At 41.5% G+C, this 27,338-nt stretch overlaps 1 protein-coding gene across 2 annotated transcripts in view; it reads left to right on the top strand.

Annotated features, from left to right (window-relative positions):
* Positions 1–27,338, top strand: part of MSRA (methionine sulfoxide reductase A) — a 292,183-nt gene that overhangs the window by 178,004 nt on the left and 86,841 nt on the right. For both annotated transcript variants that reach the window (XM_080389196.1, XM_080389197.1), the window contains one exon: positions 18,433–18,539. In XM_080389196.1, coding sequence (XP_080245322.1) covers positions 18,433–18,539 — 107 coding nt within the window. The remainder of the gene's footprint in view (positions 1–18,432; positions 18,540–27,338) is intronic.

The following is a 27,338-nucleotide window of genomic DNA, read 5'->3' as shown; positions in this document are numbered from 1 at the left end:
GTTTTTTACATTTTTCAATGGCAGTGAATATGTCTTGTGATTAGAAAAAGGGAACAAAAAGAGGTAAGAGGTGGTGGGCAGAGGCAGCAGCAGAGCATTTTAGCTATTTGCCTTATTCAAACCTTTTGATTTAATTTATCTTTCTTGGAAGAGGCTTCGTGATGACATTGCACACATCTGTGCAAACATAAATGGGAAACTGTGTTGAGAAAACATTTTATGTGTTTATATAGTTTCAGTAAACATAATCCTTTCTACTATTTCCCAGAAATACTACACACACAGTAACTCATTTCAATATTTTAACAGTTATCATAATTATGCTACTTGTTACTACATCTGGGAACAAAAATGTGTAGATGATACCTTTAAAATGTGATACCATCCTGGGAAACAGTAACTCTGAGAAGGATCCAGGGGGTATTGTGGATAAGGTTCTTCCAGTGAGCCCAGAGCATGATGCAAAGACAAAAACGACTATTGCAACTCCTGCCTATATGAAAAGGGAAGCCTTAGTCAGGAGTACAAAAGCAATTTTCTGTCTGCAGGGTCAGTACCATCTCAGAACAATTTGTGCAGTTTCTGTGTTGGCATGCTAGGAATTGTACAGAAATACTGCTGAGGATTCAAAGGAGGGTATAGAGCCTCAAAAACTGGTCTGGTGCTGGAAATGAGCACGTTCAGGTAGTTGGGGAGCATAACACTATGATCAAGGAATCTTTACAGGTGCTTATGTGCGGAGCAGATACTTCATAGTGAAGGTGACAACCCAACCACTGGTAAGCCAAAACAAGTTCCAGTAGCTGGAAGCTGAAGTTCGAAAAGCTCCACCTTGGAATAAAACAGTTCCGCAGCTCTTAATGTAATTGTATTTTAAACATAAATGTACTTGTAAATGTAAAAACTCACATGCAAATGTAAAAACAACTCCAGTAAATGTTGGAGTCTTTTTCCATCACCATCCTTTCGAGTCTTTAAGATGAGATAATTTATCTTTTTAAAAGAGGTGCTTTATTCAAGTCATGAGAAGAAATACTATGTCTGTGTCAAGTGTGGTGGCCTGTACTGTTGATTTATGAGGCTCCCTTTTCAACTCCTTCCTTTATAGTTGTGTTCGGAGTACTTTGCGCCATCCTTGAAATACTTGCAGTTCTGCATTAAGACAATGACCCTCTTCAAATCATGCATCAGAGCCTTTGTGAATTGCTTGTAGTGGTCAGGAAGGAAGTTTTCTCCCTATCCTACCGGTGGTTGGTTTTAGGTCTTTTTTTGTCCTTTTTCCTTTGGATTGTCAGAGATCGGCCATCACCAGAGGCTGGCTTCCTTGTAATGAGCTGGTTGTTTTGATACAGCAGAGAATCCTGTTGCAGGATAATTGGTTCATGTGTCTTAGAAGCGTAGAATCATTTAGGCTGAAAAAGACCTTTAAGATCAGTGAGTCCCACTGTAGGGAGTTTGTGACCATGCTGGACATGAAGGCTGGGCTTTGCTCTTACTGCCTGCAAGTGCTGGGCACAGAGATCCAGCTCACACGGTAGAATTCCTCCTGGTTACTGGAGCTGGGAGCTAATGGGCAGGACTACAGGATTCTTCACCATCCAGAGCAGTATGAGGAACGGCTTTCTGCTGACATAATCTGGGCAACTACCACCTAATCAGTCGTCTGCCATGTCTGTAGTCTTGGCTTTGACAGCATGTGGTTGGGCTCTGCCCGTGGCAGGTGTGCAGCAGGTCAGTCTCCAAAGGACTTCAGCACCTGAGGCTGACTGAAGTTCCTATGCTGGACACAATGGTATGTGGGTGAAGTGTAGTAGTTGTGATAACAGCTTAGATCAGATAAATCCATGATTCCTTCTGGCTTTAAAATGAAGTGAAAGGATGACAGTATGTCTTTATATTCATCTTGCATTCTCACATAACTGAGTTTCAAAATAGTTCCAGTCTGTGCTTTCAGAAGGTTGGATGCTGGCAGATGTACGATTCACTCTTTGATTTCTGGCAACTGGGGAAACATCACCTAATTAGCCCAGGCACAGAGCCACGTTAATGTGGCTGTATTCCTTTTGGGATGTGAGCTAATATCTCTGCATGACACTGAGCTGTGTAGATACCCAAGTCATTCACAACTGTCTCAGGCATCTATGTGGCACTGCAGTGCTTGGTGCAAACATACCTAAGCCTTTATCTAAGCTTGGCTCAGTAGAATTTCCAAATGGTTCTGTAAAAATTTGCCAAAAGTGAGAGCATCACTTTATCTATAGAGAATATGTCAGTCTTCTGTGAAGACTTTGCATGCCCCAGACTTGGACAGGTTGCTTTACCTGTGTATTTTTATGGTTACTTAATAATAATCTGTGTTCAAGAACTTTGCAAAGCTCATCACATCTCTACCCCCTTTCTTGATTTGAGGAAAACCAAACCACAAGGTCCTAATTTCAAGTTTCTTTTTTTTTTTTTTTAAATAGGAATGGTATGCTTATATTCCCTTTCAAGTTTGAGCAGCTACCAGTGGAAGATCTCTAAGGTGAAATTTATATTTTGCCTTGATTTGTGTCTACTCCCTGCTTTTAGCTTGCTATGGGAAATGTGATGTTGTGTAAAGATACCGAAAGGGAGATATCTCTCTGACCTGTGATAGTTTTCTCCTTTCCTGAGGTTCAGCTGTGTGCACACAGGACGTCTTATTTAGCCAGCCTTATGGGAATGCAGGACTGAGTCTGGCAAAGGGAAGTTTTTTACTAAGCAGATGAATTAGGAAGATTTCTTATTCATGAAATTCAGTGTGCTCTTTGGCTGAATCCAGTGTCTCATCTAGCCAGCAAATGCTGGACTTCATGAACATAGCATGCACTCAAAAGTATAAAAGCTTTGTCTGTGGCACTGTCTTATCTTTTCCCCAGAAGCTGGTTTAACACCATTTAAGCCCTTCTACCACCAGCAGAGATAATGGACTTGTCTAATTATTTTAATGTCATTAAACTTCAAGTATGTACATTCTGTACAACCTAGATGGTACCAAGTTGCTAAAGAGTACAGACTGGCAGTCCTTTCATTCATTATTGTGTGAGCATATTAATATTTAGAAGTTCCTGCTTTCCAAACAGTTGGACCTCCTGCCTTCAAGATGAGACTGACATCTCATTGGGATTTGGATTTTCTCTGGGATGCAGCCTGGCTCTCCTTTCACGAAGCTCTTGTGTCTGAGTATTATACAGAAGTCTGTTGAAAAGCAAGAACCTTTGATCAAGTCAACGGCCTATGAGTTGAAAGAGATTCTCCCAGATGAGCATCTCCAAAGTGTGGGGCCCTGATAAAATCCTCCATGACTATTAATTTACACTCTATTTTATAACTCATTACATTTGGGATACTGAAAAAGCAACAAACAAACCCCCGACTTCTGCCAAGTGACATATGGTTGTCATCTCTGTTCAGCCTCTAATGCACAGATCAGCATTCCTTCTCTCCTAGGAATGATCTTGTCCATAAGAGAATTGCTCTGTATAGGTCTGTAAGTGCTTGAGGTGGTTGATTCTTTGTCATCAATACAAAAAAAGATAATATGATATGCTGAATATACTGCAGAAGAATCTTACAGCTATTCACTTTGTACCTAATTTTATTTAAGTTTATAGAGGGGTGGGGCAGATTCTGTACTGCCCTGTTTTTGCACTAAAAGGGGCCGTCCTCAGAACCTTCCAGACTTTTAAGATGAAAGCCTAACTTTTATCTTAGGGGTGATGATGGGCATCTTACATCTTTTAAACTTAAAATTGCACCCAGAAGGTGGTTCTGCTGGCACCTCCGTCTGTCTGTCCAGAGGGACGTTGGACTTTCAGACCATCAGTTTGTCTGTGTTGTGCCTCAGCCTGTGGTTTCACAGTTGCTGTAAGCTCATCTTTGACTTAACTGTTAGGGAAAAGGGCAATTTTCTTCTCTGTCCCCGACCTGCCCATAGGATACAACCTCTTTCTTTGTGTTGACACTGACAGTCACAAAGTTATCTGATCAAGCTGAAAATTAACCCTGCATAAATTGAAGTGAAATGTAATTTTCAGCCAGGACTTAAATTGCCAGGAGTGTGACTGCTAGTGGGACCACCCTTGTGGCGATAGCACTGTCCTATAGTGTATGCGCCAACTGCGAAACTCAGCTGTGCTTATGGTCAGAGAGGACGATGTCATACTTTATCTGATCAGAAAGTTTGGCCACTCTTGGTGGTGTGTCAGGAGCTATTTCTCCAAATCTTTGGAAAAATCTGATACCAGAAGAGTCCGTTTGTCATGGGGCAAATGTGATTCCTGTAAAGTATATCACTGTTCAGAATTCTCCTGCCCTCGTGTGTTACCGAAGTCCTACATGTGTCACATATTTCAGCCCAGTTCAAGGCACCTTCAGGGAAATGTCCCTTGTTGCTTTCGAGGGCTGTACAGAAGACAAGCGTAAGGCAAAACGAATGCTGTTTATTTCTCTTTAAAACATGTTCGGAGCAAATGAAAAATCAGCTCGCCTCATTTAACTCTTTTCTCTCTTGAATATGATGCAAACGGGATGCTTGTCTTGGTCACTGTACTCCCTGTCTTTTTCAGAAGTACCTAATCCTTCCCAGCCCAAAACAAATCACTGAGATGCATCTACAATTCTCTGGGGTGAGCCCCTGTTTTGCACAAATCCCATCCTTTTTCAAAAGCTGCTTCTAGCTTTCTGTTTGGATTTTCGAATTGGTGGAAGAAGCTGAGATGAATACAGGACTCCATGGTTTTGGCCGCCCGCTGACGATGGGGTGAAGAGCAAAGGCACCTATGACCACTGCTGCCCAGCAGCTTCTGGAAATTTTCGTCTAGCCTTATTGATTCTTTGAGAGTGAATATACAAAGAACCAGAGTCACTGGGAAGTAATCTCATTCCTCCTTTCTGTCATGGAGAAGTCCTTATCTCGCCTGTGTTTGTACAGGAAATGTAAGCAGAACCGATGTTTTTCCAGCACTTGAGGACCATCTGTACCACAACAAACTCATCACCTGCCAGATTCATTCAGAACATCTCTTAGTCCATATGTTTTGTGTATCCATGATAAAGAAGAGATGTGTGAGCCATTTCTCCTCCCTGTGACCTTCCAAACAGTTTGGCATTTAGCCTTAGTGCTGATACATGAATTCTCCAGATTAATATCTCTTTTTCATTGTGCTGACCCATTTTAGTTGCAGAGGGTATATTTATTTCTCACCAGTTTTGAAGGACTGTACTTTTTTTAGACGTTGCATAAGGAATCTATCATCTGCAAATAATTAAAATTAGACACTAGAAATGACATTGTATTGCTAATGAGCAGATGTGTCTACTTATACCAGTGGAAGAACAGCTGTACACATAAAAAACGCTACAGAGACCCTAAACCAGCATTATGTATTCTGCTACAGGCCTGTAACTTCATTTAGAGATTAAAGGGAAAAAAAGTAATCTCTCCCTGTAAAATATAACCATTTTTGATTTTTTCCTTTACATTTCTCTAACTCTCTTCCCTTTATAATTTGAATGGAATTTGCAAGTCTCAGATTAAAGCACAGAGCACCTGTGTCTTCTATTTCAAATGTTATTAAGAGCCTTGATGGTTTCAGCGTTATTACAAGGTGTAAAAAAAGGAGTTGAAATACAAAATCTATTGTCACCAGACATATTAAATATATTCAAAATAGAATTACCAACCCCTTAGGGAGCCGTTCTTGGTCCAATACTCTTCAATATTTTCATTAATGACTTGGAGGATATAGTGGAGAGGATGCTAATTAAATCTGTGGTAAAGACATTGCTAGGAGGCTCTTGGAGGAAACGAATAAAACACAGCTCTGTGTTGATAAATTAAAAAAGCCATGGAAATCGATACGTTGAGACACAATAAAGATAAATGCATGTGGTTCATGCAGAACTGAATACTCAACAACAGAACTATGCACTGAGTTGTGTGATAGGAGACGGTGTCTTCTATTGCCTTCAGGTTCTTCTCGTTGTTGCTCTTTCCAGTGAAGTAACAGTGATGGGACATAGCTGACATCTACCCATCCCGTCAGCAACCAATTTAGTGGTCCCTTGCCCATCATCACCTCATAAATACCTGTGCTCTACACTTTTTGCCAAGCAGCAAAGATAGTCTTTTCCAGCGGTGCTTAACAAGTATTGCACTATGCAAATGCAACTTCATTTCTTTCATGAACTGAAATGCCTGATGTTATGTTATTCCCACCCTTTGTCCTTTCTCTAGAACTAAATGTGCATTAAAAATAAATACATATTATTAGGCTGTTTTGGATCCCCAGGAATTTTAGCTGTCATGGCCTAATTTGCATATTAGACTCTTCTTATCCATATAAACTAGAACAGACTTTTTCTGACCTATATTTTCAGTTTAGGAGATGTTTTTCCATATCACAGTGAGAAGCTGAGATTTGACTCTGCATCTTTTTTAATGAAGGGGATTATTAGCCAGTGCAGCGGTTGCTGAGATGGCTGAATAGGTTGCATTATGAAGTGAGGGGTGCTCAATCAATTCTGGCTCCAGGGCAAAAGTCTTTTTGGGCTCTGATTTCTTCTTACCTTTAAACTACATCTAGCCTGTTTATTTTATATCTGACCATGATGTGTTAACGAGTTCTCCAGAACTACTAAAAGTTAACGTTATCTTTCAGTATTGCTAAGTCAGTAGTAAAATCGTTCCTTGAAGATGAGAAAAGCCATGGCATCGGTCTTTTGTGCCACTGAGGATGACAGAGAGACTGTTATGTTGTGGGAAGCATGAATTCACCACTCGCCTGAAGGGAGAGTAGGTTTAGACTAGATATAAGGAAGAAATTTTTGATGCTGAGGGTGGTGAGTCACTGGCACAGGCTGCCCAGAGAGGTGGGAGATGCCCCATCCCTGGAAACACTCAGGGTCAGGCTGGAGGGGGCTCTGAGAAGGCTGGTCTAGTTGAAGACGTCCCAGTTAATTGCAGGGGTTTGGACTAGACGGCCTTTAGAGGTCCCTTCCAACCAATTCTATGAGTCTATGACTCTTTTTGCTCGTAATACCAGTATCTGCAAAGAACATCTTTGGAAGATGTTTTTGTTCTACTAGTTTTCCTCAGGCTTATTTCTGGGTTATTTTGTAGTTGTAGCATAGCTGTGTTTGTAATTGAGGAGCGGAAGAGGAAGGGGTGAGGGAGGGAATATGCATTTTAATTCAGGCTTGTTGATTTGTAATTTCTGAAGGAAAATCTGGACTTCTTAATGCTTAGGACTGTCTTCAGTAGCTTTCAAATATCCATGATGTCCGTGGGTACGTGGTGTGAATAACAGCATCTAGATTTTCATATATGTTTATGGAATTAAAAAAGACCCAGATTAGAAGGTCTGGTTTTTTGGCAGATGTTTTTTGATGGACCATTCCTAAACTTTATGCAAGGAAAGCACCAAAGTCAAAGCAAAGTAATACCAAACATTCTTTTCTTCTTCAAATAAACCACTAGTGAATTTACTGTACTTGGGTCTAGAAAACTGAGGCACTGAAGCATGGCATCATTAATCATAGTTTATGGTGATTATTAGTAGGCTTTTAATCTTTGTTTTCGTGTATAATTAGGTACAAGAGGTCAAAGCTGACTCTCTTCTAAACAACAATATTTTTAGTGAATGACTGTTTTTCTCTGCCTGCAATTTTCTCTCGCATATTTATAAGAGCACACTTGTCAGCATTTGGAGAGAGCAGTGTCCCATGAGCTTATCTGCTGATAAAAGCAAATGACAACACTGTTATTTTTATTATCTCTAATTATTTTTATTACTATTGCATTAGCACCTGGTGGATCATAGTAGGTTTAGATTCATAGTGCTAACACATGCCTAAATTTGGGCAAGACACTAGTGAGCAATGGATAAATGAAGAGAAAGGAGGAGGCACATAAAGAAAACGATAGCAAATCCGTGTGATTCCGTAGCTGAGCTCTATGTAGTACCTGAACTGAATTGTTTTATTTCTGAATTATATTTTCTTACATGATCAGTAGTTGTCCAGCTTCTTGTAAACATCACAACACAATTATTCCATGAAGAAAAGAGGCAATGAGGGCCCAGTTCAGATGCCCAGACAGAAATGGCTTTTGCCATTTTAGATCCTCTTGCACGGTCTGCCTGTTTTCCAGTTGTGCTTTAGAAAATATGGGGCGCCCTTATGCCCTGTGTCACATCCCCCAGTCTCTTCCAGGCATCTCTGCCTATGCATTTATTTGGTTTTGCAGACTATCAAGATCTTCGGTCAGATTTGTCTGACCAGCATAGCCACATCAGGTGGGATAAAGCCACCTAAATGTAGGTGTTTCCATAGGCATGGAGGGTCTCAGTTCCTGTGATGGTCAGTAGAGATCTAGTCAACACAGTTGGCTTGCCCCAAATTAGGCACCTGACCAAAAGTCAGCTTTTGGTTGCCTAAACCTGGCAGCTTAGTTACAGCTGCACTGGTGCATATTGTTAAAAGATTGCACTCCTGTCCCAAATCCATCTAGCCCTGAGACAGATTTTTAAGAGAAGGAAGAGCCTAATGTCTCTTTATGACAGAAAAAGTCTAAAGACTTGTCTAAAACTAATAATTTACCTTTTGATTAAAGTTAAATAAAGCGAAGTCCCCTACAATAAGTTTAATGTCATTAAGGATGACTTATGTGTATGTTCACCATTCTATTTGCCTGTTCTAAGCACTACTGGTAAAGACATATTTTCAAATTAATAATCAGAAATGGGTTAAAATTCCTGTCTGCTAGTGATATTTAATACTTAAGCTTTGTGACACTCATCAAAAACTAACCTGTATTATTTTGTGGGCTCAAGTTAGTTCAGGCACTTCCTTCAAATGTCAAAGAACATTCAAAAATGCATTTAAGTAATGTTGTAACTGAATGAAGTAACAAACAGTGATGCATACAGAGAACTCTTCTTTCAAACTGAGTCTTCGTTCACACTTTATTGTTTTGTAAAATATTTGAACTATCTTGAGAAGCAATGTGGTGCTTTTTGTAACTATTGAATAGTTACGCTAATAAAAAACAGAGGGAATTGATCAGAGATAGACCCTAGGCTGGCATACTACCACCCCTTCTTGAGGACAGCCTGTTATTTCCACTGACGAACAAAACTCATGACGAACTGATAACTCTTCATGGCCCAAATCTGGTAATGCTGGAGGCCTGCATAAAGTCCCTGGAATACCACATGGGAATGCATCTGTGAACACCTAAGCGGAAAGCAATAGTTACTGACTTACATGAAATGTGTGATATTTGTGCTTCCCCGTTACTGGAAAAAAACAACCAAACCCTAGCATATGGACAAGCACACGATAGAAGTTGGAAGCGGGAAAAAGTGGTGGGCATTTTTCTGGATTGAACTTAAAACCTTTCACTACAGAGTTAGGCATTCTGAAGGTTGCCCCTTTATTTCATATTGAATATAAAGCAGGCTGCCAAAACTGTAGAGACCAATGCCCAGGAAATGGGTTTGGTGAATGCAGAGGAGCAGGGGGGATTCATTCCACAGGGAAGAAGAAGGAGGTGAAGAATTTGCTGAGAGTGTTTCTCTTGGCAGCTTCTAGTTCTTGGATGACATCTCCCAGCAGATGCTAGCGTAAGCCATGCTAATTTAGTGTGATGGTATGTGAATCACAGAATGGTTTGGGCTGGGAGGGACCTTCAAAGACCATCTAGTTCAACCCCTCTGCCTTGGGCAGGGACATCTTTCATTAGGTCACAGTGCTCAAAGCCCCATCCAAACTGACCGTGAAAACTTCCAAGGATGGGGCATCCACAGCTCCTCTGGCCAACCTGTGCCGGTGTCTCACCACCCTCATATAAAGGATTTCTTCTTTATAGCCAGTCTTGAATAGAATAGAAAAGAACAGAATAAAAAAGAATAGACTATTTAAGTTGGAAGGGACCTACAATGATAATCAGTCCAACTGCCTGAGCACTCTAGGGCTGACCAAAAGGTAAAGCATATTGTCAAGCATTGGAACAGGCTGCCCAAGGAGGTGGTGAAATCACCATCTCTGGAAGTGTTTAAAAAATGCTTAGATGTGGTGTTTAGGGACATGGTTAGTGGTGGACTCAGCAGTGCTGGGTTAGCAGTTGGACTTGGTGGTCTTAAAGGTCTTTTCCAAACTAAACGATTTTCTGATTCGAAGGGCACTGTCCAACGTGGCGATATTGTGGTTTTTGGTATTGCAATGCCAAAATAATTTATGAAGGTTAAAGATGGGAAAAAAAAAAAAAAAAGTACTTTTCACTAGACCTTTTTGCTGAAGTAAATTATTAAAAATATTTCTGTAGCCATGATTTTCTAAGTATATGTGCAAGGCAGAATTTATTTTGGACAAGGGTGTCATTAGGGCGTACAGGTAGTGATCATAGAATCACAGAACGGTCAGGTTTGGAAGGGACCTCTGGAGATCATCAAGTCCAGATGACTAAGCAGTCACAGTAGTCCAGTCTAGTGGTGGACTACTCTTTACCTGTCACTGTATTAACTGCCCTCCTCCCCCAGTGAGCTGGGAAATTGGGAATTGCCTAAGAGGTGAGGAAGCTGTAAAAGGCCTGGCCAGGAAATTTATTTCATTACAGGGCGATGCTGACACTATTTCTTTTTTAGCCCAATCCCATGGGATCTCTTTTCTTGGCTGTTCCTCCCATCATCTCACAAACACGTTTGCATGCTTTCTGCATCTCAGTTCTTCTCTATATTTTGCTGGAAGAGAGGAGGAAGGCCTTCCTCCTCACATCTGCACAGAAAGTCAGTGCAGGTACGGATGCTGGTGTCATGTAGCTGGGTGGCATAGATCAAAGTCAAGCCTGGCCACACCGAGAAGGACATTACTGCCGTGACAGGTTCCACAAAATCAAAGCTTTATAAAGCCGCTTTTTTCCCTTGTTATTTTGGTTTTGTTGTAGCAGCATGTTGGCTGTCAGTGGTGGGGACAGGATTTCTTGTTGCAGCAAATTGGTTGCAGCAACTCGTCCCATTCCCACAAAAAATTCCATTGCTCAAAGAGTGAGGGAGCGTGTTCTGCTGTGTCTCCATCAGTGTTTCTGTCATGACATTGATGAAGAATCTCTTGCCTGAAAAACTTCTCTCTACTTAAAAACCTGATAGTTCATACAGTGAGTCTTGTAGACCATTACAACAAGCTCATTTACATTAGCACGGGCAACCTTAAGGAAGTATTTTGTGATGTCTTTGTCCTTGGAGATACACAAACCTGGACCAGACAAGGTCCTGGACAACCTGCTGTAACGGACACTACTCTGAGCAGAGGGGTTGGACTAGTGACCTCCATACGTCCCTTCCAGCCTCAGCAGATCTGTGATTCTGTTTTAGTTTCAAAGCTACACCAGAAAACCTGTAACCTGCTGGTTTGGTGAAGGTTAAAGATGGAAAAAAAAGTACTTTTCACTAAACCTTTTTGCTGAAGTAAATTATTAAAAATATTGCTGTAGCCATGGTGTTCTAAGTACGTGTGCAAGTTAGAATTTATTGGGACAGCTAGTATTTGCTGCCTTGATCCCAAACCAAATGGGGAAGGGCAGTAGTATAGTTACCTACTTGACACTGGAAAACATGTATTTGAAAGCTTTGTAAGCCTTTTGGTTTGTTGACAGTATAAAAGTTTTCTTTAATATGTACAAGCTCATTAATGCATTGTAACCTTCTGAAGATCCTCTTTTATATTTCATTTATCCTTCCTGTACCTCAGCACCTTGAAAATCATCAAGAACTCTCAATCCACAGCACTGTAACTAACTTCTTTTCTATTAACATTTTTTTCCTTTAATCATATGCTATAAAGAGTTTTACTTTCCCTTGGCAACTTTTAAGCTGTATAGATGGAATCATTACAGTGAGTGATGACATCAAGCCAGGGTGACATGGTGCAATTGATTTTTACTAAATAATTATATGATGAGCTGGAAGAAGGAGGTTTATTAGTCTTAACTCAGCAAGGATTGATTGGGGAAAAGAAAATGACCAATCCGTAGATCAGGTTTCTGCCGGTATAAGAAAATAAGTGACAGCTGCAGAAAAGTGTATAAATCACAGAAAAAAATTATGATAAAAATAAGAGCTATAAACTGCCCTTTAAAATTTCACTGGGTGGCACAGGAAGACTCTTAACAGACCTTAGTCATTTATCTCCATTATGCTTGGGATCCTCTGAGAATAGCAAGGTTGACAAATGATGCCATTACATTTTTTTATTATGTTTAAATGGAGAGAAGATAAGGAGTGTTGTATAAGTATTACTTTCAAGTCATTAGAGGGTTCAGCCTTCAGAAGAAATCCTTGATATAGCCAGTAAGATAAATAAAGTGTATTTTGCTTTAGCTTTCTGTAGGTAACATGTTGAACAATCAACCATTTTGAAACAAAACTTCTTGTTTGCAGTTTCTAAAGAAAGAAAAATGTATACTACTGGGAAATACCTATTTTTATTACCGTTGTGGATATTCCTGTTTCTTACTGACCTCAAGATACAAGGACCTACCTAAGATGCATCTGAACAGAAATGCAAACTGTAGCGTAATGGCTGTATAATTTCTTTATAAGGACAACTCTTTGCACCTGCCAAGAGGATGCTGTAGTTTCAATGAGGTGTAGAAACCATGAAGGAAAAAGCCCTGCCCAGCTGAGTAGCAGCAGGGAAGATTTCATACATTCTAGTCATTCAAGTCAAAGGACAGCTAGTATTTACTACTTTGGTGCCGAAGAATATGGAGGAGACTATATTCCTACCCTAAGTAATTCCTGCCCAGGTGCATCAGAAGATACCAGAGTGTTCATCAGAGGGCCTTTTTAGAGCCATTTCTCTAACTTTTATCTACATTTTGGCATGTAATAGTTTCTCCAGTGTCAGTGTGTTTGTATTGCTTGGCAATCTCAGCCTGGGAATCGTTCCTTTTGCAGGATTTGGGAGAGCATCACAGCTCCCTGTTCTTTCCATCTACTATCCTGTGGCCAGAAATTGCTGTTCCATATAAGTCAGAGCAAGCGCTCAGCTCTTGAGGGCATTTTGTGATTAATTGGTGTTCTGGTTGCTGCTGGCAGAGAGAGGAATTTTTATGTTCTCCAGAGTGGTCCAGGCTGAGAACCACTGAAGGGCTTTGGTCAGCCAAAGTGAAATTCCTAAATATGATGCATGCCCAAGATCCAAACACATGTAGAGTTCCAGATGCCCTCATCCTCACTGATTCTCCAGAGACAAGAGCTTAGAAGCATTGGCCAGTGCTCACACAGGCTTTGGGCTTACACTCTTTGGCACCATGCAGCCGCATCCCAAACCGTGTATTTTTGTCTCCTGCCAGAGAGGTGTGAATTCTGTGCCTTTGTATCAGTTCTCAAATCAGCCTCTCTATCTAAACATCTCTTTGACAAGAGATTTTACGGCTGTTCTCAGTGTAGCAGCTGATTTTGTCTCAGGCACCAACAGCAAGTGCCAGCCTTCTGACTCCGGGGCGAATTTGTTCCTGTAACTCTTGGATGTATTCCTCATCACCTGGTCAGGGAGACAGACATTCGCCTTTTTCACCGTAAAATACAGCCCGTTGAAATGGTGTGACCTTGCAAACCTTGAGCTGGCCAAGGGGATTCTGGTGTCAAAATCCTGGAGGACCTGATGTGAAGCTCAAGGACTTGCCTCTACTCTTAACCTTCTTACACCAGATACAAATGAATTAAATTACCAAGGCTTTGGCTTCCTCTGCATGGTGGCAGGGGCAGTGGTAGTTCTTGGAACTCTGCCTGATGGTGTCTAGTTGTAGAGATCTGTTCAACATTGGGAACGAGTCCTCTGGGTGTTGTTTTGTGACAAAGTGGAGCAGGTCTGATGGGACATGTAAAATGACATTCTGCTTTCAGCCTGTGGAAGCTTTTCCTCAAACTACCTGTTGGAGACAAATGGGCTTGAGATCACTCAGAGCTTATCTACTGGTCATTACAGCTGTGGAGAAGGCTTTTTCTGTGTATTTCATGCTGTGCAAAGTTTCTGGAAGAGTTGGTCAAGGTCTTTCGTCCTGTCAGAGACTTCATTCCTCAGCTTTAACATATTTTGTTAACAACTTCAAGGAGCCTAGTTGCCGTCTCAGCCTACAATGTAAAGGAGGTTCAGGCCCTCCTGACAGATTTCCCCGTATATCATATCCTTGAGAAAAAGAGTTATTTCCTGGAGCTACCCTATATTCTATCCCTAGATTGGCAGGTTTTGCACAGAGAATGACTTTAAGACATCTCATAGAAGAACACTTGTAGGCAGTCAGCATTTCCCTGCCTAGAAGATGTTCTGCTCTGATGTGCAGCTGGTGTTCTGTAGGAATTATTCCTTCTTCCAGTAGTGATGATTTAGACAAACCTGATTCACTGGTTCGATTTGGAATTGAAGCAAAATTATATGCATCTCTTAAAAATGGATTTTTGGATAGCTGAAAAAAAAATATCTGATAATGTTCTTTGTAGAGAACTTCTGTGAGAAATCTGAACCTGAAATGCATCCATCAGTGATAATAAATACTGCTTTAACCGATCCAATCCGTAATGTCAAGAGCTTTATTCACTTTTCTGTGAAATGTGTCAAAGATAGTGGTCATTCAAAGTATTTCCAAATCACAATGTTTTGATGATGTCTGATTACAATTTGCAATAGATACTGGGTTTGAAGGGCATTTAACAAATGTGTTCAAGACCTATTTAATTACCTGGGAACTTGCAGGCAAGGTGGGTGAAATGAAGCCTGTGTAGATTGTGGTTTTGTTTGTATTCTAAACTTAGAACAAATGTCTTGACTTCAGTGGAACCATTTTGGTGCACCGAAGATCAGAGGTTGGCTTGTATCAGCAGAAGGCTTTGAGAGTCTGATGTGCAGCCATCGTAGCTAGAATCAGTGGCATCAATGTTGACAGTCTCTTGTAAGAACGCCTTTTGATTTAGCAGTACACAATATCTTCCAAGACATTTAACATCTTTATTAAATTATTTATATTCTCTCTTTCTTTTCTGAAGCCTAATGTGTAAAACTGTGGTGTTATGTTAACAGAGGGAGACAGGATGCCACGATAGACAAAATAAGAAAGACATTTCTGAAAAGGAAGGAAAGTTGAGTACAGATGACTGTGGAATTTTTAGATAGCCAAGCAGAGATCGTTTTTTATTTAGTAGACTTTTTTTTCAGACAAAGCCAAGATTGTTAAGCTCAATCTTCCTACCGCAGTTATTTGGTAAATTGGATTTCTTGCCTTGTTTGCTACTCATTGAGTTAGTGAATCTCAACAAGTAAGACTTGCCAGAGGGTTTTAAAAAATCAGTGGCAGACCCTTGACAAGTACATTTGTACGTGAGGTACATTACAAATAACAACAGCAAAAATGGGAGTTGATTACGTCTATACACATGAAAGTTATTTTATTGTATTATCTTGTAGTCTTTGTGGCTTAGATAATGTATTAGATACTTATTGCAGGAGGCTGAGGTACAAATTAATTTAAGGAACAGGTAAAAAGAAACGACGTTTTAGCTTAGATGATTGATCACATTAAAGCTACACTTTGGGGTGATACTTACAATACCTTTTCAATCATATTCATAGCTAGTAGATGGTTTAACAGTGTAAGCCAACACCTAAGTACTTGAGGAGGGGTTGTTACTATCACAACACAGGCTGACCTCATCCTTAAATTTATGATTTCATCACTGGCCTTGTACAGCTCGTTGAGCTGATATTTGGAGAAAATCGGTATCGTTGATGTGAAGCTCTCAGGAAAGGGATGTGGTGTTGGGTGTGTTGTTCCCAAATGTGAGAAATGCTCTTCGCTATTTGAATGTTGCCTGATTTCCCACCTGGATTTTGTATACTTTGGCTTTCAATTGCCCTACCTAGCTAAGCGACTTTGGCAAGACTGAAGAGCTTTGCTCTCAGGTTTTTTCTCTGTATACATATTTGTAAATCAGAGGCAGTTCTCCTCTTAACCTTCTCTTCCATAAACGAATGAAGCTGACGGCTTCCCTATTCCTATGTTGCGGTGGCACATGCGTATATTAAATAATCTTGTTTACCTTCTCACTCAGAGCACCGTGTGCATGAGCTCATGCTAAACGCAGACTTGAAATGCATGCTAGAAACTGGCATACTATATAGGGATCTTCAATTCATAGAGATTTTTGTAATCTGCTCTGTAGTTGGTTGTTAAGTAGCTTGCTGAGCAATAAATAGATTTGTAGACTGCTAATACTTAAGCTCAGACATCAGTCAGCATTAACACATCCTGGCAAAACCAATGCCTTACTGGTCTGTATTCATTTTATGCCTCGCTGTGCAGTAGCACTGGCTTTACAAGGGCTCCGCACCACCCTAAAGCGACTTGGAAAGAAATGAGCACAGTATTCTCTGCCTTGCAGACCACACCGTTAAGTATTGATGAAGAAGGTAGTTGTTCTTATGAGTAATACTGTCACATTTTAGTGGTTAAAAAGTAACCCAAATCATCAGAAAACTCCTTAATATTTTTCTCATGTATGCTGCTGGTCACTGAATGGAATTTTTGTTCAAATGCATCTTTTGAAATATTTCTGCATCTTTTAGTTCATAAATATTTCAGCCAGATTTCATTTATTGTACTATCCTTGAAACCCTTTGTCTCTTTCCTTGGAAAGTACAAGAGGGATATAAGTTACCGTGTTTTAATGAGTAGTATTATGTTGATAGCATCTTTCTTCACCCCACCCCCAAGTATCACAGACTCTTTCCGTACTCTCTGCCCTTTGCTGGGGGGATATCAGGATACACAGTTTTTTTTCCATTTCATGTCCATAGTCCTGAGAGTTGATGGTAATCTTCAAAGAGGCTCATGTAGTCTGGTGGAAGTCAAAAGACAAATCCTGATGATTTTCCAGTTTCTCTGGGGTTGCAGGCACTTGGGAGGAGACAGACTTCTTCAGAAACACCAGGTTTTTCACTCACCCAAGTTCATATAAAATACCAGACAAACTCAAAATTAATACCTTTTATTACAGAAAAGCACAAAGGGATGTTCTTGAATGCACAACGGGGAACAAGGTCTGAAAGACACAAACTGCGAAAATGCAGTTGCAGTTACAAAACTGCACCTCCAGCTCGTTCTTAATGCTAAAGCCACTCTGTGAGGCTGCTTGACTTCATGGAGTGATCCGCAGCAAAGCTGGCCTGCAGTGTCGCTGCCTGCAGGAGTGGGAATGGGAATGCGATGAGGGGCATGCCTTTGGCCAGCGTGGCTGCCCAGGGCTGCATAAACCCAAACCCTATCTGGGCTAGTCACCTAAGGGGATAGTGATCTTTTCTCAGCTTTGGCCCGTTATTTTATAGTTCCCTAGGTAGAGTCCATCTCATATTTTGGAAATTTGTACATGAGCAACTTCATACATCTAGGCTTTTGAAGGGATATCAGCATTAAAGGAGCTAATCCTTGTACCAAAATTACTCATTTATGGCATAAATATATAATTTAAATACAAAATATAAATAAAAAAATTAAGGAGTAACTGAATATGTCTAACTAGGGTTTGGTTTTCATAATGTTACATATAAACAGTATTATATGCTTTTGCCATCCATATTATCCACACGTAGATTGCAAATATACATGTACTATACATGTTTTCTACTTCTTCCAAACTCAAAAAAATTGTGGAAGTGGTGCTGTTCCTAAGCGTTACTCGCTGTAACAGCACTTACACAGCCAGACTTTCTCCAGACTTTCTCCTTAGCATACTTCTCTCAGGGAAGAGCTGTCTTTGGAGCTCAGGTTTGAGGGCATCATAAGAATCGTTCCTTCTCTCCATGACTAGTGGTGGTGACAGTAGGAAATGATAACTTCAGAGTTAATTCAGCAATACATGCATACTCGTCTTTCAGCAAGATCCTCGCTCTGTGAATAGAGGAGAATAACTAGTTCTCTCCAAGGGTGTTTTGCACCTTTCTGCCATTAAGATGTACTCTGGCACAAGAAAAATTTTGAGCACTTGGTAAAATCAACTTTTTTTTGTAACCATTTGCATGGTTCTAAATAAATATTTTAAGAGTACCTTGATTACAGTAACTACAGCTTGGTTATTTAAAGTTTTACATCTGTATTTGACTACTGTGTGATGTACCAAAATGTAAAATGCTCACATTTCATTTGCATGTCATTTAAAAGGAGATCTCAAAGTTTAATCTCTTCAGGACTATTTAACCAAAGGAAGACTTGAACTTCCTAAAAATACTGAGTATGCATGTAAGAGACTGTGCTATTCCAGCTGGATGGAACATCCCAAATTTAGATCTATTGAACCTTCGTATCCCTTCAGAACCTTGCAACCCAGTCCTCACGGCGCGCTCTGTTTTTTCTCTCCCCAGGGATGCGACAAGGTAATGACTTTGGCACACAGTATCGCTCGGCCATCTACACGTTTTCTCAGGAACAGCTGGAAGCTGCCTTGAGGTCTAAGGAAGAATATCAAAAGGTAACAATCGGGCAGGGCATGGAATGGCTTCACATACGAGCAGAGGTCAAAGATGTTGCCAGTTAGCACAAAATCGTTCCTTGTGCTGTGCATTGTCTGCGTTTGCTACTGGAGCTCCTCATTCCTAGACTGAACCTGCAGCGTATTTGCTTTAAATTCCAACTTTTATGAAATGCTTTTTTTTTTTTTTTTTTTGGTCTGAGTCATTTTGTAACTATGCAGAAATAAAAACAGTTACTTGTGCAGAGATGTTTTCAATCTCTTAAAGAAGTTTTTTTATGTGGGTGCACCAGAGCAGAAAGTCTGTGATCTTACAGCTATTCAACTGTACCTGGACCCCATAGTCTGAAGGTTGCACCCAAAATCTCAGACCCAAGAGTTTCTGAATGCTGGGAGAAAGTCCTGATCAATATTCAAGCCTGGTAACTCAGGATCACCCACCCGCTGCTTATAAGATGCTTCTATCAAGCCATTCCGTAAATGTCTTTGATTAAATGTGACAGCCTATGACTTTGTAAGACTATTTGTTTTGACACTAGGATTTGTACGAGAGAAGATAGACCATTTCCCTTTCTATACACAGTCCTGGTTTTCAGTGGAGATGGATTCTGTCTCTTCCCTGCCACATAAGCTATTATTTAACTAAAGGCAGAGGGATTAGTGTCCTGTAGTGTTGCTGCATTGTGACTACTGTCTGATCTGCCTAGTGGTCTTGTCAGTGCAAGATCCAGATTCTACAGCACAGATATGTACATTCTTATAACTTGTATGAAAAAAACCACCTCCTTACCTAGGGCATCAGGCTGGTAAATAGTAACTATTAACTAGTGCTAAAAGAATATCAGCTTTTATGCATTCACTTACACTATGACTTCACTAAAGTGTTATGTTAAAGCACCAGGGGGTATGGTGAATATTTAACGTTAAGAATAAACAACTCCTTTTTGAAGAGTGAGGGTACGTCAGTCAGAAGCATCTACCGAGGTCTGAAAGGGAGGTGCATGTGCTGAGGTCCTGTGTGGCAGTTTGGTTTTCATAAATGTGTGTATGACTTTGGTGGGCTGACCTATGTGTGCACTGGTAGGGCTGGTTTCTACATGCAGTTGTCATGATTTTGCATGCAAAGAGATGCTCTGAACTGCAAGTAACCAATTTGCAAGTCATTCTTAGCAGTGTGATAACTGTGCATGTAAATTAAGCGTTCCATGACATATGTATTTTCTCATGAGTAGCTGATCACATGGGGATAAGTCAGTCTCGCAGGGGTTTACCTTTGTTAACAGAGTGGTTTCTGAAGGTTCGGTATTTGTACTTGTCATGCAGAACTTCCTTCTACTCATTGTTTACCTGAGATCCATTGCTTTTCCAAATTGATTTTGTTCGTTTTTGTTAGTGTCTGCTGACCAGTATCGCACTGTAAATCTTACAGCTTTCAGTTTGCTTTGCCAACTCTTACTATTCTCTGCTGTTATTTGTCATTAAATTAATACTAACTTGAAAGCAAAATTATGATGTAGGAGGTTGCAATATGATATTACAGAAATTTCCATCATCAAATAGATTTTCTTAATGGCACAATTTAAAATTTACCTACTTTGAAGTCTATCACCAATTGAAAAGCGTGTATAATTAGTACATTTATATAATTAGGCACAACTCTGTAAGCAATCACATGTGAAGGAAGGGACTGTGCTGCCAACTAAAGAAACACAGCAAATATGTGCTAAAAATCCTAGAGGATATGTGATTTCTATGTATTATTAACAATAATATCTGCAATATTACCTACTGTGGTACTGCAGTAGCATAGAGTGGTTGTATGGGAAACATACTGAGCAAACAGTATGTTCAGGAATCCCTTTTCATATTAAATGTTTTGCATTACATTAATGTAAATATAATACAACCACTTTCCTTATTATTGCAGTAATATAAAATAAATACCGAGCTCTTCTGGCAGTGACAAGTGCGTATCTGTGCACCTGATAATGACAGATAAAAACATGCGGGGATGGCATGACACTTGATTGGTCCATGATAAGCAGTGATGCATACACGGAACAGGGGAAGGACTAGCAAATGCTGGGAGCACAATAACTGCAGTAAGTGTGAGTGACTTGGAGGGTTTTGGCACAGCAAATGAATAAAAACAAAATGTAGTTTGTTTGCTGAATAATTGTGCATGTGCTCGTAGATGTCTTCTTGAGCTAAGGATCTGGAAAAGAGTGAAGAGTTACCTTCAAAAGAAAACAGTGTGTTTGCTGGATGAGTTTTTTTCATAAAGACGGGTATGGTTGTTAACTTAAAGGACACATTTTTCTTCTCTTGAGGATAGAAACCATCCAGCCCCAAGGTTTAGATCATGAATTCCTGCCTCCGAGGCAGGCTAGCCTGAAGCGCTAGCTCCTTTCTAGAAGTCAGATAGCAAGAGTTCAGCCCTGTCTACATTCAGTGAGCAGTACGGGCTGAGAGAAGCAGATCTGTAGAACAAAACAGCGTGCGCTGAGGACCCCAAGCAAGCTGCACGCATTTGGAGAGGGTTTGCTCTTAGAAGCTGTAGTTTGTTCCTGGGAACCACGTGGCATAACAGGTAGAAGGCAGTGGAGCATGCCTGGCTTAACTCCATCAAAAGGAATTGGGTTCACCCAGTGCCCAGGTGGCCGAGGCCAGCGGCACCCTGGCTGGTGTCAGCGATGGCGTGGCCAGCAGTGCCGGGGCAGGGACCGTCCCCCTGCGCTGGGCACCGGTGCGGCCGCCCCTCGAGCCCTGGGGTCCGTTCTGGCCCCTCACCCCCAGACAGAGCTTGGGGGGCCGGAGCGTGTCCAGAGCCGGGCAGGGGGCTGGGGCAGGGGCTGGGGCACCAGTCTGATGGGGGGGCTGGGGGGTCAGCCTGGAGAGGAGGGGGCTCGGGGGGGACCCGATCGCTCCCTACAGCTGCCTGGGAGGGGGCTGCAGCCAGGGGGGTCGGTCTCTGCTCCCAGGTCACAAGCGACAGGACAAGGGGAAATAGCCTCAAATTGAGCCAGGGTAGTTTTAGGTCGGAGATTAGGAAAACTGTCTTCACCAAACAGGTGGTCAAGCATGGCACAGGCTGCCCAGGGAGGTGCGGGAGTCCCCATCCCTGGAGGGATTTAAGAGACATGTAGATGTGGTGCTTGGGGACATGGGTTAGTGGTGGGCTTGGCACTGCTGGGTTTACGGTTGGACTCGATGCTCTTAAAGGTCTTTTCCAACCTAAGTGATTCTATGATTCCCTGATCCCAAGACCACTCTGATGTGAACCAAAGCACGTTAAGTGACAATAATCAGGAGATTTATTACAAAGGCATCACTTCTGCTCCACACTGAAACACTAACATCGCTGACACCTTTAGGGTCGTGCTGTGCTCCAGTGGAGGAATACTCTAGTTTAAAGCACACCATGTCCCTAGCACCATCAGGCTGTGATGGAGGGTCCTGATGTGCACTGATCCTGCAGGGTTACATCTATTTTAAATTGTGAAACTTGTTGCTGATTCATGCAGCTGTTTTGACAGCTGAGAAATGACGATACAGCGATGAATATGCATTGAGCCATGCGTCTTTAGCTGTTGATGGAGCTGATTGCATACAGTCAAGAGTCGGCTAGTGGTAATATATATTATAATACAATAGTGCTGCTGGTAAATTGTAACACAATGTAAGTGTAATCAGAAAAACATAAAATGAGGGCCAGAGCTTGGTGAAAGTACTGGGAATGAGCTGTTCCATCAGTTTTGCCTGGAGCTGAAGTTTTTTAATACAGTTGAACCTGAGGTTACTCAATTTTCAAGACAGTTGCTAGGCTGGATTTGGTTTTCAAATGAATTATCTAGGCAATAATCCAAATAGTAAAATCAGGGTGGGAATAAGTTTGTATTTATTTTTTTCTGAATCAGAGGCTGGTATTTGTTTTGTCAAGCACTAACACTGGGTCTTCAGGCTCCAAGAATATACTCACACCCCACACACCCCCACCGCGTTTGGTTTATGTTAAAGTAACATCCCAAAAATGCCAGCATCTCTGCATCCTCATGTGTGACAGCACTGACAGTGCGCATTATGCACAGAGAGCAAAATGCAGGTCTGTTACTTTGTCACAAAAGCAAATATTTGGCAGGAGAAGATCCTTCCACAAAGCAACTAAAGGGCTTCTCCATGAATTATTATGAATGAATGGAGTCATGATCTCTTGACAGAGGTGTTGGGTGATGTGAGCAGGTAATAAGCTCCGGATTTGTTATAGGCAGGAGAAGCTGGTGGGGAGTTTTGCTGTCATTTGCTCTTACAGTTGTAATCTGGAGAGAATAATAAGAACTCAAAGAGACAGGAGTATAGTAATGTTGAGATTTTATGAAGACATTAAAAACGATGCCTTTACTAAAGTCCGGAGAACCGGAATGGAGAGTTTTTTTACTGAATGTATAGGAAATGTAGATGAAGCACAGAAGTACCTTTTTTATTGCTTAGAAATGGATGGAACTTTGCTAGAAGTAACGTAATACTTTTTTTTTTTTTATGATTTGGGCTGTAAGGCTATAATCTCGGAAAGTTTCTCTGCAGGAGTAGATTGCGATGCTGATAGAAATCCTCTCTGAAATCTAAACCAGCTGGTCAACAGATTGAGAAAACAAATCAAATAAAAAATATATGCACCAAAGCCAGTACTACAAAGAAAAAGGAAAAAAAAGGAAGTAGCAATGCTAATTGTTTGCTTTGGGGCCTGTAGATATTTTTAAGAAGTTCAAAAAGTATTTTTTTTTTAAGTTTTTTTGTAAGTGGAGGTGAAGAGATTAAATTATAAAATTAAAATTTGATATAAATAGAAAAAATCCAGGCAACTGAAACTAACCCATTGCCCAATCTGCTAGTCTGGAGAACGGTCTTTTTGTGGAAGTGTCAGGACCTACAAAACCATGGGTGGGTAGAGTTTCTGGAGTTCTTGAAGGGAACAGTGAACGATGCTCAGAGGAGCGACTGGATCACAGTGCGGTTGTGGCAAATATGTTTTTGTGAAGGTCTGAAGAGGATGCTCAGTTAAATGATTGAATTATCTTTGAATTGGTCAAATAGTAATTTTTTTTTGCATTTTGTCAAACATTTTCTGTTAATTTAACAAAAGGCTTCACCTAGAAAACATGAATTTGACCAAACATCTAAATTTTTTTTTTGAATCAAGCAACTAAAAGGATTACTATGCTGGACTAAATTCCCTATTGGTATAACTCCACAAGAGCCAATACATTTGTACAGTGGGTAGTTTTCTCCATATGCTTTATTGCATATGTACTCGCATGCAGCTGGGAAGGGAATCTCTCAACTGTAACTTCAAATGTAATGTTTGGTTTTGCAGATGTAGGTACTGGAGCATCTGAACCTCGAAGCACCATTGGTTTGTGTCTGTGATTCTGTTTTTTTGGTTGTGCATGGGGTCTGCAGTGATGGGGTTTTCTGGGGGTGGTGGTGGAGAGAGGAGAGTGCGGGGTAGGTTTTTTGGTTTGGTTTGTTATTTCTTTTTACTTTTAAAGGTCTGAACAGTTACCTGATAAACTATGGATGACCATGGGAAGAATGTTATTTTACACAGTTGTGGATTTACAGTGCTATCATTCATCTAAATATGAGGCAAAACTTTGAGGGTGCCGGGGCACGGGGACAGGCTGCCCAGAGAGGCTGTGCAGTCTCCTTCTCTGGGGACGTCCAGAGCCCGCCTGGATGTGATCCTGTGCAGCTGCTGTAGGAGAGCCTGCTTGAGCAGGGTGGGCTGGGTGGGCTCCAGGGGTCCCTTCCAACCCCAACCATTCTGTGACCCTGTGATTTGCATTGGCCAACTTTTCAGTGTGGCTGCAATTACATGACAGGACTCCTGATCCTGAACCTGCTCAGAGAAGATCTGGGAACACGCTGAATTAACACAGATACTGGCTTCGGCATTTGGCATGAAGCCCCTCTGTGGTGGGCTAGTCAGATGCCATGTCTTAGCCAAGAGCTGAACATCACCTGCTGGCCAGTGATTGGAGCCCCGTTATTTCTTTGTGAAGCAGAAGCGCTTGGACGAGCAGTGCCAGGCTCCACTGAAAGGGCTCAGCTAACCGCTGACCTGGGAGCTCACACTGACCCCAGATGGAGCGGGTTCTCAGCCACGGGACATGTCCCCAGGGCCTGATTCAGTTGCTAGTGCCGTTGGGGAAGTCTGGCATATCTCAGCTGACCTCCACCTGCCACACTACAACGTACATATATCCCTCAGGGACGATACCGTACCTGCCAGCCCCGTGTGGATCTCCAAAATGCCTCGGGCCCCTCAGACAGGGCTAAATGCCTAGACTGAGGAAGCTGGTGCTAGGCACACCCTGACCTGGCATGGCTGTAATGGGAGTCCTGGTACCCAGTGCACATGTGTACCTCGCCAGGTGTCGTGGTTTAACCCCAGCCGGTAACTGAGCACCACACAGCCGCTCGCTCACTCCCCTCCCCACCTCCCAGAGGGATGGGGAGGAGGATTGGGAAGAGATGTAAAACTCAACCATTTAATAATTAGAATATTTAAATAATAATTAATAACAACAACTATAATGAAGAGGAGGGAGAAGTGGAGAGAAATAAAAGGCAAAGGGAAGGGGTGAAGGAAGACAAGCGATGGACAATATAACTGCTCACGACCCCTGAGTGATGCCCACTCAGTCCCCCAGCAGTGACAGGTAGCCCCTTGCCAACTTCCCCCAGTTTATATACCGAGCATGACATCCCATGGTATGGAACATCTCTTGGGCTAGCTGGGGCCAGCTGTCCTGGCCGTGTCCCCTCCCAGGTCCTTGTGCCCCCCAGCCCTCTCGCTGGCAGGGCTGGAGAGCTGAGAACTCCTTGACTTAGTATAAACATCACCCAGCAGCAACTAAACCCATCTGTTACCAACAGTGTTCTCACACCAAATCCAAAACACAGCGCTGCACCAGCTACTAAGAAGAAAATTAACCCTTTTGCAGCTGAACCCAGGACAGCAGGTACCATCCAGGCTGGTGGGGGGTGGGTGCATTCTGCAGGCTGAGGCGGGCAGGGAATTGACCCTGGCCAGCAGTGGGTGCAACAGTCTCTGCAGCTCAGCAGCCGAACAGATAGTGCCAAGCTTTCGTGAACTTGCTGCGGGGTGGTGTGGGAGCAAACCCTCAGCTGCCAACCCAAGAGCTTTATATTTGGTATCATAGAAAAGAGATTTCAAAGCTGGAGTTTCCTGGCCAGTGCAGTGAGCTTTGGAGCAGCGATCTGCGAGGAAACGAAGCAGTCAGGATTGTATTTATCAGGGCTGGAGGAAAGGCTGTGTACAGCCCTGCGGGATCAACAGTTCTGAGTTTTTAATTGCATGAAGGAACGCCTTGCAGAGTGAAGTTACAACACGCAACTGTGTTACCATGTAATGTGTTGTGTGAGTGTAGAACATGCTTTGGTTGGGAGACAGTTTTACACATCTTTTTTAGCTGGCAAAAGTTAAATAGCTCTTTAAAAAGTAGGTTGTTGTTATTAAAGCAATACAATAGAGTTGATAAAAAAAATAACACCTGCTTACTCCTCTTCAAATTATGTCTATTTAGAGCTTTACATATGGAATTATCTTTGCTTCACTCTGATGTGAGTAGTAGCTACTTGATTCCTGCCTGATGGTGGTAGTTCTTATGAAAATAAGCAAACCTGATCTGATAAGCTAAGCCATTATTTGTTTTGTAATCACTCATCTGTGCTACAGAGATACCCTTTTTATGTTCGTCCCTCTCTGAGAAAGCCGCATTCAGCTACAGATGAGGAGGTTTTGTGTGAACAGTTGCTAAGTCTTTTCATATTACCTAAACGGCAGAAAATTTGACTGCTTTGTCACCCCAAGAAAATTTGGTCACCTTGCAGCAGAAAAATAGCGCAAAACTAATACACACTTTTGACTGCGTTTCTTGATGACTGTGGCAACAAGATAAAAGCTTTAATGGCATGAGCTCTAGGAGACTGTAGTTGGCTTCTTCGAGTTTCTTAGAATAAATATGTCTGTGAGATGACGTGTCCCATAGTCAATGCGCATTAACAACCCACTTGTTCTTTCTTTGTTGAATTCATGCTCAAATGCATCTATATGATGCATTTATAAAATTTTTTGGTTCTCTGCTGTGTCTATTTTTTTCTACCTTTTTGATAGGGAATTCTGTTGCGACAGACATGGTCAGAGCCCTGTGATTTTCTTTGCAGCCATGATGTACATCAATTTGCTCGATATTATAGTTCTTGTTCACCTGACTTGCCTTTCTTGATAAAGTTTCCTATGTTTCTGTGCTGTCAATCTCATCTCATGCTGTGGGAGGAAAAACTCTTAGTGGCAGCACCAAGGTGACTTTATTTTGAAACAGTGAAATGTATAGGATGTGTATGTCCATATGGAAACACAAATGAGCATCCCCAGAAAGCACAGGAGGACTAAGGACACCCCTCAGAATTCACTGAGGCAGAGAAGTGCCACCATCCTAGCTGAGTGCAGTATGCTACCACTTGCATACGATTCCTGTTCCCTTGGATGCAGCAGCAGCAGCACATGTTGCTTGCTTTTATCAGTGCTGAAGAAGGCAAGCTCTTTTTTTATTTTAGCTTTTGATTCTGCATATATACTGTATGTTTGATCAAAGGCCAGGCATTTCACTTAGCCCTTTGACTGCTGCAAATATAGCTAATCATGCATTTGAAATTAGATCTATGAACAACATTATGAATCCATACTTTATATTTTACAATCATTTTTTCATCTGG

The sequence above is a fragment of the Falco punctatus genome, assembly GCF_963210335.1.
Source record: "Falco punctatus genome assembly, chromosome: 5".
NCBI classification, from domain to species: domain Eukaryota; kingdom Metazoa; phylum Chordata; class Aves; order Falconiformes; family Falconidae; genus Falco; species Falco punctatus.
The sequence above is the reverse complement of the archived record's forward strand: the minus strand, read 5'-3'. Positions and strand labels throughout refer to the sequence as shown.